The 13,056-nt window shown below is 34.2% G+C and overlaps 1 protein-coding gene across 7 annotated transcripts in view; it reads right to left on the bottom strand.

Annotated features, from left to right (window-relative positions):
• The window catches only part of LOC126705794 (ankyrin repeat-containing protein ITN1-like), a 73,633-nt gene that overhangs the window by 39,518 nt on the left and 21,059 nt on the right, over positions 1-13,056 (bottom strand). For 4 of the 7 annotated variants that reach the window (XM_050405004.1, XM_050405000.1, XM_050404998.1 and 1 more), the window contains 2 exons: positions 8,068-8,176; positions 7,905-7,973 (listed from right to left, as the gene is read on the bottom strand). In XM_050405004.1, coding sequence (XP_050260961.1) covers positions 7,905-7,973; positions 8,068-8,086 — 88 coding nt within the window. In that variant the 5' untranslated portion in view covers positions 8,087-8,176. The remainder of the gene's footprint in view (positions 1-7,904; positions 7,974-8,067; positions 8,177-13,056) is intronic. The other 3 variants (XM_050405002.1, XM_050405001.1, XM_050405003.1) reach the window with 1 other exon arrangement.

Here is a 13,056-nt window from a genome sequence, read left to right as displayed (position 1 = left end):
GAGGTTTTATCAATTGAACTAGCTGAAACCCACTTTATGCAATGGAAATTAATCCATTATTACTAAGGAAACAAGAGATTAACTCAAATTCAATCACTATTTATTCAACACAATATATGTGCCTACAATTTTGTATGTTGTACTTTTTCAAAATCATTTAGGATCAAGTAGTAACACACATTTTTATTGCATTCTTCTTTAATTGTTGAAAGTGTTATAATTGTAACATACAGGCAGGTTCTGATGCCTAGCATGGATTTACGACTAGCAATGATCATAAATTGAAATAAGAATAAAAATAGCAATCCACAGGTAGAGTGTCATTCTCTAAAAAAAATGCTAAATCCTTGATACTTGACATTTCTTTCCAAAAATTGGAGGAAGGTTGGTATAATTTCTCTCTCTCTCTCTCTCTCTCTCTCTCTCTCTCCTATATAAAACTGCTTAATAGAACATGTTAGGTTCTAAAGACTTAGATTTTTATGTATTTAGAAATCTAATGTGTATTGTTGGCAAACCATGATCAAAACAATATGTTTAGTAGTGTTTAGACTTGCTCAAAGTTGTATTGTTTATGTAAAGTTGGAATCGAGCTGATGCAGAAGTTACTATGCATTTCGGCCTGGCTCGATCGATCGAAGCTTAGGTTCGATCAATTGAAGCTTAGGCTCGATCGATCGAATCTCGGGCAGAATGCCTTTTTCTGCAGAATTCCAACTTAGCCCTAGTTTGTTTAAAACATTAAGGGTTTTTTAATTTGTCCTAAGTATAAAAGAAAAACCTTAACCACGTTTTAGTGCTGCTCATATTGCTGTTTATATAAATCTCTTGTAAGATCTAGAGGAGCTTTCCTTTACACAAATTTAGGGTTTTCAAGGAGGAGATATTATCTACACCTTGATGATCAACTCAATTGCTGCCATTGAAGCTTAAAGAAACACAATCGGGTGTGCTTATATCTGGTGGTGAATCCAAGAAAGAAGGAGTCCGTAAATTCGGAGCTTGCACGTGATCGTGTCAACAAGTTCTACTGGTAGGTAGCAATAAGAAGTCGAGCGTGGGGGCTTGTAAGTCTTATTGTATGAATTTCGATTCTTTCAAGATAGTGGATTCAAGTTTATCTTGAGGATAGCTAAGTTAAATCATCCACAGGTTTTTACCGGTTAAATCCATTCCGCTGCTTTGTATGATATGATTATTTGATTGTGATAACCTAGTTTTTGTTAAATTGGACTAAGTAACAACTTGGCTAATTACCTAGGTTAATCCAATTGTGTTTTTTAAGGGGTCTAAAAACTATCAAGTGATATCAGAGCGGGTTCCTCTTTTATTGTTGATCTCTTGATCACTGAGCTGATCCTTGACCCCTATTGTCATGGAACATGGACAATCTCTTGTTATTCCTCCTCACTTTGATGGGAATAATTATGCTTATTGAAAAGTAAGGATGAAAGCATTCCTGAAATCAATTGATGAGAGAGTCTGGAACTCCGTTGAATACGGATGGGAGAAGCCCACTACTCCTATTAGTGAGTGGCAAACTTTTCAAAAAGAAGCGGCCGCGTTCAATAGCAAGGCTATGAATGCTATCTTTAACACTGTTTCTATGGAGAAATTTAAGAGAATCTCTAATGTTGAGATTGCTCATACTACTTGGAATGTCCTCCAAACTGTCCATGAAGGCACAAAGGCCGTCAAAATCAATAAATTGCACCAATTGACTTCAAAATTTGAAAGCATTAGGATGTTTGATAATGAATCTTTTAACGAATTCTATGTTAAATTGAATGATATTGTTAATTCTGCTTTTAACTTAGGTGAAATCTATGATCAACCTAAAATTGTTAGGAAGATTCTTAGATCTTTAACTGAAGACTTTAGACCTAAGGTGACTGCCATTTCTGAGAGCAAAGATGTGGACTCCATCCCTGTTGATGAACTTGTAGAATCTCTTTAATCTTATGAGTTGGACCTACCCAAAACTAACAAATCCAAATCAATGGCTCTTAAGTCAGTTGATGATGTTGAAGTTGGTGGATTTGATGATGAGCTCTCTGTTACAGAGATTGCTTAACTTGCCAAGAATTTTAGAAACTTTCTCAGGAATAGTAACAAAAAGGCAAGAGGCACGAACACTGCTGAACCTATAAACTTTAGGAAGAATGATCCCACTAAGGCTAACAATAATGATAAACCTAGAGAAAAAGTAGGCCAATCTTCTAATAATTCTATGGGTCCTCAGTGTTTTGGATGTCAAAGGTATGGTCACATGAAATCTAAATGTCCTACCTATTTGAAGTTTAAGAGTAAGGCTATGACTCTAACCCTTAGTGATGGTAAATTTTCTGATGATGAGTCTGATTGTGACGAGGATAGAAACTTCATTACTTTCATTGCTACTACTATAGTAAATGAGAGCATATCTGCTAAAGAGAACCCTTCTGATGGGGAACTCTCTGCGGATGCAGATCTTCAAGAGGCCTACAAAAAACTTTACAAAGTTGATGCAAAGGATGCTATGAATGTTGAACTTGGTTTGAAGAAAATTGAATCTCTTGAGCTTGATAAGAAGAATATGCTTGTAAAACTGTTTAATGCTAATGAACTTTTGAACAATGTGAAAACTGAGAATATGCTATTGCTTGATAAAGTTAAATCTTTGGAACTTGATTTATCTGTTGCTAGATCTGCTAGTTCTAAACTTGATCAAATGCTGAGTGTTCAAAAATCTCCTTCTGACAAATCTAGATTAGGTTATGTTGATAGCATCTCTGTGTCTGCTCCCCATTCCACAAATTTTGTCCTTTCATCTTCTTCTGAACCTTCTGTGAGTGAGATTGTGACTAAAACTGTCAAACCCCCTGTGAGTGAGGTTGTCAAACCCATAGAAATTTCATCATCTAGGAAGATTAGGATTGATTTGAAAGAGTCTAAACCTAAGAAGCCTACCCTGTCTAAGGACAAGTCACATGATAAACCTGCATGGGTTTATCATTTTTCTGGAAAGTCTAGACACATTCGTCCAAACTGTTATAAGCTGCAAGTTGCAAAGAGAGCAAACAAACCAAAAGTACCTATGCCTCAAGCACAAGATCTTATAGTACTCATTGGTAAATTGGTAAAGGCTTTAAACCTTTATTCCAATCTTGGAGTTGGTAATCATTCCCAAGTGAATAAGAACTCCAATGCTCATGGTGCATCTAAAAGGTTTTGGATGCAAAAGACTCGAACTAATTGAGTATTTCTGACATGGTCCTTATGCTTCATTGCTTTACCCTTTGTGACCATTTTTTTTTTTGGTTTTGTGTTCTTTTGTTTTTAGGTTTTGCATTACATAACATTCATGCATTTCATTCTAGGTATTTTTTTTATAATAAAAAAAAAAATTTAAAAAGGGAGGAAAAAGGGAAGAAAAAGGAAGCAAATTGAGTTTTGCACTAGTTTCTTGGTTTTTAAGAACAAAGTTGATCAATTTATTTTCACATAATATGTCTTTTGTACCTTATTTAGCCTTGATGAGCTTACTTATTGCACATTACTAGTTGAAGCTTTGCAGCGCATGTTGTGTGGGAAAGATGTTTATGGTTTTGAGTACATATCGTAAGAATTTGTGCTCGAGAAAATGTAGCACATGCACAAAAAGAACATAAGGTGTAGTCTCGGTTTAATTGCTTAATACTTAAAATTGGTGTGTACTATTAGGCTTGATGCCAAATCACATAATTAAAATTGGTGTGTACATTATCCTGACTTTTTAATAAGTTTCTGAATAAATTAAAATTGGTATGTATATTATGAGGCAAAATTCAAGAAACTTACATGATTGTAAGCTTATGATCTAGGAGATGTGGGAGTTATATGATGTAACTCTTTAGGTGATAGTCTCTTTCAAATTAAATGTGATGAATTTTGTAGACTTTGTAATTGATTTCTATTTATATATCACCTCACATGTATCTCAAACTTTTACTAGTTGCACACACTGCAGAAGTTACTCTTTGCTAAACATTGTATATGTTATTGTGTATGTTTATGGTCTGACCAACCAAATTTGCAAATACTTTGAATTTTGTAGAAAATTGATTTGATGCTTGAAAATTTATGGAGAATGTAAGAGATTTTAAATTTGGGAAATTTGGGCTTCAATTCTTGTTTTTGAAAATCATATCATCACATATTCATGCATTTTGTTCCTCAATGTCAATGCTTTGAGTTGTTCCCAATTTTTTTTTTTTAAAACTGTGTTTTTCCTCAAATTTAGTGAGCATCTACTAGTTTCAATTGATCCAATCTATTTTTCGATCAATCGAAATTTTTTAAAATTTTTTAGCGAGCCTCTGTCTGTTTCGATCAATCGAAACTATTTTCCGATCAATCAAAACTCGTGAATCAGGTTTTTTAAAAATTCATATTCGACTTGATCAAATCACTTTTTCAAAACTTTTTTCTCTCTCTCCGACTAGGCAAGGCTCCACTGAGATTTTTTTGTCGTTTTCCTCCAAATTTCTTGCAAGGATTCTCTCTCCCTAAGCCGGTATGTCTATTTTACCCTTCCTTTTGCATTATTTTCATATTTTCATGCATTTATCTCATGGTTTTTGGTAATTTTTGCACTATGCATTATTTGGGATTTTTGATTAATCAAGCCTTGTTTTATGAATTTGATCAATGGGTTTTGTTGCTACAATGATATATTCATGATCTATGTTGGTTAACTTGATTAATTTGGGATTTTATGAATAATCAAAAATTCTAGGGTTTGTGTTGAACCTGAATTGGGTCTTTTTGTTCAAATTGGTTCAATTGATAAAATTGGCTTGTTGAATTGATGTAATTCATCATTATTTTCTGAAATCTATCTTGTATGATGATCAATTCGTCAATTTCTTACAAATCGATCAAGTGGTTTTTCAAAATTTTGGGTTTTTTTGTTAGAAACTCTATGCTCAAGCCAAATTTGTGAACTTAAACTTAATTTAAACTTAATTGCACTGCATTAGGTCATGCATCACTACATTTAATTTGTTCATGCATCATATAGATTTTTGCTCTATATATATATATATATATATATATATATATATATATTTTTTTTTTTTTTTTTTTTATGCTAACTTGCAGTTTGCCCCTGATTTATTTTTTTTTTTACGTTTTTTTTTTTGCTTTATGTCTTGGTCCTTCTCCTAGCACTATGCCTAGGAAAACTAGAGCCCATAGGACCCCCTCCATTTCCTCTGAGTCTCCCTCTAGGAGTGAGGTGTTTAAGAATGACAAAAGCAGAAAGGCCTTTGAGAAACTAAACAGTAAGCGCAAGATTTGGGCTAAGCGTTCTGTGATTTTAGATGAGATTGATTTGGCCATTAGGGCTAACTTTGAGTCTAGAGGTTGGTTGTCCCTCTTAGAGATAGACCATCCACCACGATCGCTCTGATTAGAGAGTTCTTCTCGAATCTCTTCTGCCACGTCTATGATTCCAACACTCTTGTTAGAAGTTAGATACGAGGTGTTAAGTTCATCATTACTCCTCGGGTAGTGGCTGAAGCTCTTGGGATTCCAGTTGTTTGAGAACCTGACTATCCCTATGATAAGTCTCCACCCTTAGATGTTGTCATGTCATACATCACTGGGTCTTCTATCCAATGGGATTCTGATCCTCAGATCATGTCTAATGAGCTTACTGAGACTGCCTATCTTTTCTTTAAGATAGTGTATCATTCTTTGTGACCTATTTCTCATCTCCACACTATCCCTCTAGAGCGATGTGTGTTTTTGTATGCTTTTGTTTCTGGTGCGTCAATTAGTTTCCCTCATCTGTTCCTTCGTTCTTTGAACGAGGTTCATAGGAGTTCTGCCGTAGGGCATGCGCTTATCCATCATATTTTCATTCAGAGGATTTTGTTGTTTCTTGGTCTAAATGGTTTTCCTTCTGGTGAGCATGTTCATATTGTTGCTCCCATAGATGCCACCTTTCTTAGGCAAAGGGCTGCTCACTTGAGAGTTGCTCCTTCGAGTCCTAGAGGTGCGTCATCTGGTGCTGTTCCCCCTCCTCCCTCTCTACAGGTGTTGATGATGCTGAGGCATCTGGTGCTGCTGCTGCTGATGCTAATGTTCCTCCACCTACTACTTCGGATGATTCAAACATTCGACGTACGTTGGATCATGTCTTGACTGTTTAGGCGGCTCATGGACAGATTTTGGTGGACGTGCTTAATGAGATCCGTGCTTTGCGCGCAGAGTTGGCACAGTTTAGACGATCTTCACCGCCACCTCCCTTTTGATGATGGATTTTGATTGCCCTTTGGCATTCCATCACAAAAAAGGGGAGTACATATTTGATTTGATTTGAGCTCTTGTAGAGTTTTGTCTTTAGGGGGAGAGTATTTTTATTGGTTGGAGCTTGTGGAGTTTAGATTGTATCTAGGTGCTTCAGATTATATTTTATCTTTTTAGCTCTTGCCATATTTTTGTTGAGATATTCATGTTAGGGGGAGCTACTTTTATTGCTTTTTATGTTTCTTGTTTTCAACTGTTTATGTCTTTCAAGAATTTAATTTGTTTACTTGTATTTTCCACACATGTGGTTATGCATTTTGTTTATTGTTTTAGGAAATATACAGGTTGATTCAATTGAGTTGCTGTCTACACTTGTAATTGCTGGATAGTAGTTAGGATTGAGTTTGTTTTATGAGCATTTGCTTTGTAAAGGGCTTTTCTTTGTAAACTTTGAGCTTCTGGTTGTGTTTTGTCATAGATTACCAAAGGGGGAATTTGTTAGGTTCTAAAGACTTAGGTTTTTATGTATTTAGAACTCTAATGTGTATTGTTGGCAAACCATGATCAAAACAATATGTTTAGACTTGCTCAAAGTTGTATCGTTTATGTAAAGTTGGAATCGAGCTGATGCAAAAGTTACTATGCATTTCAGCCTAGCTCAATCGATCGAATCTCGGGCAGAATGCGTTTTTCTGCCGAATTCCAACTCAGCCCTAGTTTGTTTAAAACGTTTAGGGTTTTCTAATTTTTCCTAAGTAAGAAAAACCCTAGCCACATTTTAGTGTTGCTCATATTGCTGTTTGTGTAAATCTCATGTAAGATCTAGAGGAGTTTTCCTTTACACAAACTTAGGGTTTTCAAAGAGAAGATATTATCCACACCTTGATGTTCAACTCAATTGCTGCCATTGAAGCTTAAAGAAAGACAAGCGGGTGTGCTTGTATCTGGTGGTGAATCAAAGAAAGAAGGAGTCCGTGGATTCGAAGCTTGCACGTAGTCGTGTCAATAAGTTCTACTGGTGGGTAGCAATAAAAAATCGAACGTGGGGGATTGTAAGTCTTATTGTATGAACTTCGATTCTTTCAAGATAGTGGATTAAGCGGGTGTGCTTGTATCTGGTAGTGAATCCAAGAAAGAATGAGTCCGTGGATTCAGAACTTGCACGTAATCGTGTCAGTAAGTTCTACTGGTGGGTAGCAATAAAAAATCGAGCGTAGGGGCTTGTAAGTCTTATTGTATGAACTTTGATTCTTTCAAGATAGTGGATTCAAGTTTACCTTGAAGATAGCTAGGTTAAATCCTCCCCAGGTTTTTACCGGTTTGGTTTCTTGGGTGATCATATTTTTGTGTTATTTATCTTTCCGCTGCTTTGCATGATATGATTGTTTGATTGTGATAACCTAGTTTTTGTTAAATTAGACTAAGTAACAACTTGGCTAATTACCTAGGTTAATCAAATTGTGTTTTTTAAGGGGTCTAAAAACTATCAGAACATTTTAGCCTACTTCATAAATGCAATACAGTATTTGCAAGTTAGAATGAACGGACACATATAAGATATTTGAAGACTCATTTGCATGTTTGGTGTCAGTTATGCTGCATCATACGACAGAGAAAGAGAGAGCACTTACTCTCAGCTTCGTCATCTGTCTGCAACGATGCCCCAGCATCTGAGCTAGTTGGGATGAATATTTCAATACCTGATACATACAGTTGTTGATAAAAACTGCCCTGTGAGCATATGCTGTTAAAGAAAATGATAGAATGGGAAATCCTTCTGATCCATAACCATACCTTCTTGGGGATTACTCATTCTTGTAAATGCCTCTGCCCTCGGAATCCTCACCTTTGCCTGCTGCTTTACTTTACGAAGCAAGTTGACAGTACCCTCTTCTATTCTTTTCTTCAATTGTAAGAAATAAAATTAGACGCAAAATAAATGGTTCAATATATTATATAATATGATATTACTTAAGTCTAGGAATACCAATTGGGTTAATAGATGGTGAGTAACTCCTAACTACAAAAAGTATCACCTAATTTTACATGGACAAAGTTTTGTTACAAATTTGATTGTCAACGGCTACAACATTTATAAAAGTATTAACATAATTACATATTTTGAAAATCTAAACGTTGAATTGTATATTCTTTATATTCTTAACACATCTATGTCAAATTTCCTGTCAATCGTATGTTATTTAGAATTCAATCTGTAAACTTATTTTTTATTCATAATTTTAGACTACAAAAACTTGAAATTTAAACATTTGATTGATTACATATCTAATGATCTTTGATCTTCTGAAAATTTTACTAGAATAAAGGATATAAAAAAAAAATATATATATATATATATATATATAATCCAATGGTGGATTTGTCAAAATTTACATTTAATAAAAATATATATATATTAAGTGGTGTTCTAGCCATTGGCTACAATTAAGTTTGTAATCAAACTTCGTCCTTTTCATAATAGGGAAAAAAATTCATTTTGAAATAGTCGAAGACTTGAAGTACATTGGGTAATTATGCACGATATAAGAGAAATCGACATACGAACACGAAAAAACCTTAAATTTCTAGAGAGGAAGAGAAAGCAAGAAATAAATGAATAATTTGGAATAAAGGCATTATGTAACTTTTTCAATTTTCAAATTTTTTTTTTCTAGTATTCCTCTCAAGTTTCCTTCCATGAACTTAAATGATGCAAACTGATAATATAGTGGTAGGTTCTAAGACTTTTTCGATCCAGTTAATGAATGTCCTTAAAGCATACATTAAACATCCATTTTATAAAAGGTTTTATGGGGAATTGAAAAAAGTTGCCAAAGCAATTAATCACTTTTTCAGTTTTTTATAGAAAGTTTCCTAAAATGATTTATTAATGTATACCCATAAAGCATACGTTAGTAAAACCCTTTTTTTTTTTTTTTTTTTTTTCAAATTTTCACGAGTTCCAACCAATTTTTCTACTCCATTCACGCTATTGACTGACTCATCAACTCTCTTACCTCACAAAGGTTATTTCTCTTTATTTCACCTGTTTTCAGCTAGGTCTCTCTCTTTTCAGCTCTATTTTGCAACCCCTCTCTCTCAATTCAGCTCCGTTTAATAATCCCAATAAAATGCCGTGCCACTTGTAAACCACCATTGATCATCATCTTTGCCAATGTGAAGCTCAGAAAATGATGGCAGAAGGAGGAAAAAAGAGACAAAGAAGGCCATATTCAACACAAGGAGAGAGATAGTCATCACAATAACATTTTTGGGTCATTGGGTGTAATTTCATTACCAGTCCGGTATCCATTATCTGGCCAAAATCTGGTATATATCCTGGTATGGCAGAAACAATTTAGGTATAGATAGTACTTAAACTGGAACGAAATTACTATGTTCTTGTACTGGTTTAGCCATTGGTGCAGCAAATAACAGTTGTACCGACTGGTACAATACAAAATTCACTCTCTTGTTGTGAATTCCACGTTGCTTAAGAGTGAGCTTAACTTTTTGTTTATAAGTCATTACCCACCTCAAGTGATTTCTCAAGATAGTAAGCTTAGTGTGCATTTGGGCTTTATCCATATTAAATACACACGCCCCGCCCGCCTCGACGCATCTTGTGTGTGTGAAATCTAGCTAAATTTTTCTTTGGGCTATTATTTTTCCCTTTTCTAGCTCGTTGAACATTTTAATTTTCCCAGTGACCGTTTGACTGACCTGTGGGCTTGTCAATGACAATTGGTTCCACCCGTTGGAGATTCGGTTCACTAGTAAGCTAACTCAATATTTTATTATTTGTTTGTGGTTTATAAATACTCCTACCAAACCTCTAGTTGTTCATAGATTCTTTCTTTGCTTCAATTGTAGAATAACTTCTGCTCGTCCCTTACTTTTCTATTATGCTCTGCTCTACTTTTCAGGTCTGGGCTTCTCTTCCTTAGTGGAAAACTAGGTTCTGGTCTACTCTTCCTTCGTAGAAGATTAGGCTCTGCTATGGTCTTCCTCCCTTTTTCTATTTTGCTCTTTCTCTCCAACATAATTTAAGTGAAGACCACACTTTAGATTTTGTCTACCAATAAACATGTTAAAGGAAAGACAAATATTAGAGTTTTTATTAAACCATCATCTTTGGGAGTGCATCCATTGCAATGACTGACGCTATAGTCTAAACTTAGGGGGTGGTTGTGCCAAGAGAGACAATCGTACTAAATTCTACTCTAGGTGGCATCAATCAACTTTAAGAACAATGCTCTTGCATGATTCTATAACACTATGAGATTGTTCCTTTCTTTCTCTTTACCTTCTAATATTGCTAATTATTTGGATCTTATTTGTTGAAATCAAAACTTGTTTTTCACTAAGAGTATTTCCAACAATCTATAAGCTTGAGTTTTTTGGTTTCAAATTGAAGAAACAAGTTGTTGATTCTCTTAAGGTCATTTCAAAAATTACAAAGGTTGAACCGATGGAAATAATTTCAAAAGTTGGAAAGAAAGGGTTTTACCCATCTTGGAATTTACTGAAACTGACCATGTTCTTTATGAACCCAAACCCAAAGATGATCCTAGAAAATTAGAAAAGTGGGAAAAGATGAACAAATTGTGTGTCTACATTGTCAATTGTTGTTTAGCTAATAACTTATTTGATAATTATTGTCATTTTGTTTGTGTTAAAAATATATGGGATGAATTTAATTGTTTGAGGATGAGGGTGCTAAAAAGTTTGCTACAACTAAATACATGTCTTTTCAAATGTATGACAAAAAAATACTTTTAGCCCAATCGAAGATTTCCAAAAATTAGTTTCCGATTTAGCCAAAGAGGGTGATGTTCTACCTAATAGATTTGTAGCTCATGCCCTTGTCTATAAGTTACTAAACTCTTGGAAAAAGTATAAACACTAATATAGTCATCATAAAACCTATTTGAAACTTCAACAAACTACTGTAGATATCCAAATTGAAGAGACAATAGGATGATTGAAATGTTTTCTATAAATAAGAAATTTAGCTATTGTTGTAGAGGAAGGACCCTCTAGACCTCCACAAAATAATAAGAAACGTTACCCTAGAAGTGAAGAAAAGTTTCATAATAAAAATCGTCCAAATCCTCAAATCGAAAAGAAAAAAGGTAATTGTTTCAATTGCAGTAAGGTAGGTAATTTTGCAACTACTTGTAGAGTGAGTGGTAACTTCAACAATAAAAAGAAGAACAACAAAGGCTCTACATCAAATAAATCAAATGTAGTGGAAACCAAAAAGGTTATTACAACGGTGGTGTTCGAGGCACATTTGGTCACAAATGTGAAAGGATGGGTGGTAAATTCAGCTTGCGCAAGGCATATTGGTTTATTTAAGGAGGAGTTTAGTTCCTCAGCTCCTATAGCGGGCTACAAAAGGCACCAAATGTGTCTATGTTGGGGACAATATGTCCTTGTCAGTGAGTGGTAAAGGGAAGGTTGTTTCGAAGCTAACATCTGATAAAACTCTTTCACTAACCAATGTCCTTCATGTATCTCATTTTCAACACAACCTCATCTCAGTGCATTTCCTTGGTAAGGTCGATATTAAATTTTTATTTGATGATGTCATAGTTACTTTAACTAAGACTGAAGTCTTTGTTGGTAAGGGTTACAATGATGATGGCCTCTTCAATCTTAATGTTGATCAAGTCATTAATCTAAATAGTTCATCTTCTTGTGCTTACTTGATTGATTGCATTGATGAAAGAATGTGGAATCATTAAATCACTAAGTGAAGAAAATATGGACAAATGTGAAATTTGGGCTGAAAATAAATTCAATAAAAAATCTTGTAAATTTGCTACAAGAGAAACCAAACTCATTAGTTTGGTACGTAGTGACCTGAGTGATTTAAAACACACAATGACTAAAGGTGGTAAAAAAATTTATGTAATCTTTTGTTGATGACCACTTTAGATCTATTAAACTTTATTTACTAAGAACCAAGGATGGAACTTTGGAAATGTTTATAAAGTAAAAAAGTGAAGTTAAAAACCAAAAGAATAATAGAATTAAATAGACTTAGAATTGATAGAGTTGGGGAATATGAGTCGAATCCTTTTAAAGAATTTTTTGAAGAAAATGGCATAACCCATGAGGTAACTCCACCTTGTTGAACTGAATTTAATGGAATAACCAAAAGGAAAAATAGTACTCTTAAAGAGATGATAACGCTATGCTTGTTAGTTCCTAGCTATCTTCCAATATGTAGAGGGAATGCATTCTTTTGGCTTTTCATATAAAAAATAAGGTACCTCATAAGAAAATTGGTAAACTCCCTATAAACTTTGGGAGGGGCATAGCCTAATTTGGAAAACAACAAAGTGTGAGGATGCTTAGCTAAAGTCATACTACCCAAGCCTAAAAAGAGAAAACTTGATTCTTAAACATGTGATTGTCTTTATTGGTTATGCTTGCAATAGTTCATGTTATAGATTTCTTGTCATCAAGAGTGATGTTTTAGAATCTTAACACTGTTATTGAATCTGAAAATGTCATATTATTTAAGAATGTGTTTCCTTTGTAAAATAAGGAAAATTAGTGTGTAAACCTATTACTAGTTCTAATGATCTTATTGAGGATGTGCAAGAATTGAGTGGAAGCAAGCGAGCTAAGAAGAAAAAGGATTACGGTAACGATTTTATTGCCTATGTTGTTGAAGATGAACCTATAAGTTATTATGATGTAATTAAATTTGTAGATGCACCATTTTGGTTTGAAGCTATTAATAATGAATTAAAATCTATTATATCTAAT

Source organism: Quercus robur, chromosome 11 (genome assembly GCF_932294415.1).
Source record: "Quercus robur chromosome 11, dhQueRobu3.1, whole genome shotgun sequence".
Taxonomy (NCBI): domain Eukaryota; kingdom Viridiplantae; phylum Streptophyta; class Magnoliopsida; order Fagales; family Fagaceae; genus Quercus; species Quercus robur.
The sequence above is the reverse complement of the archived record's forward strand: the minus strand, read 5'-3'. Positions and strand labels throughout refer to the sequence as shown.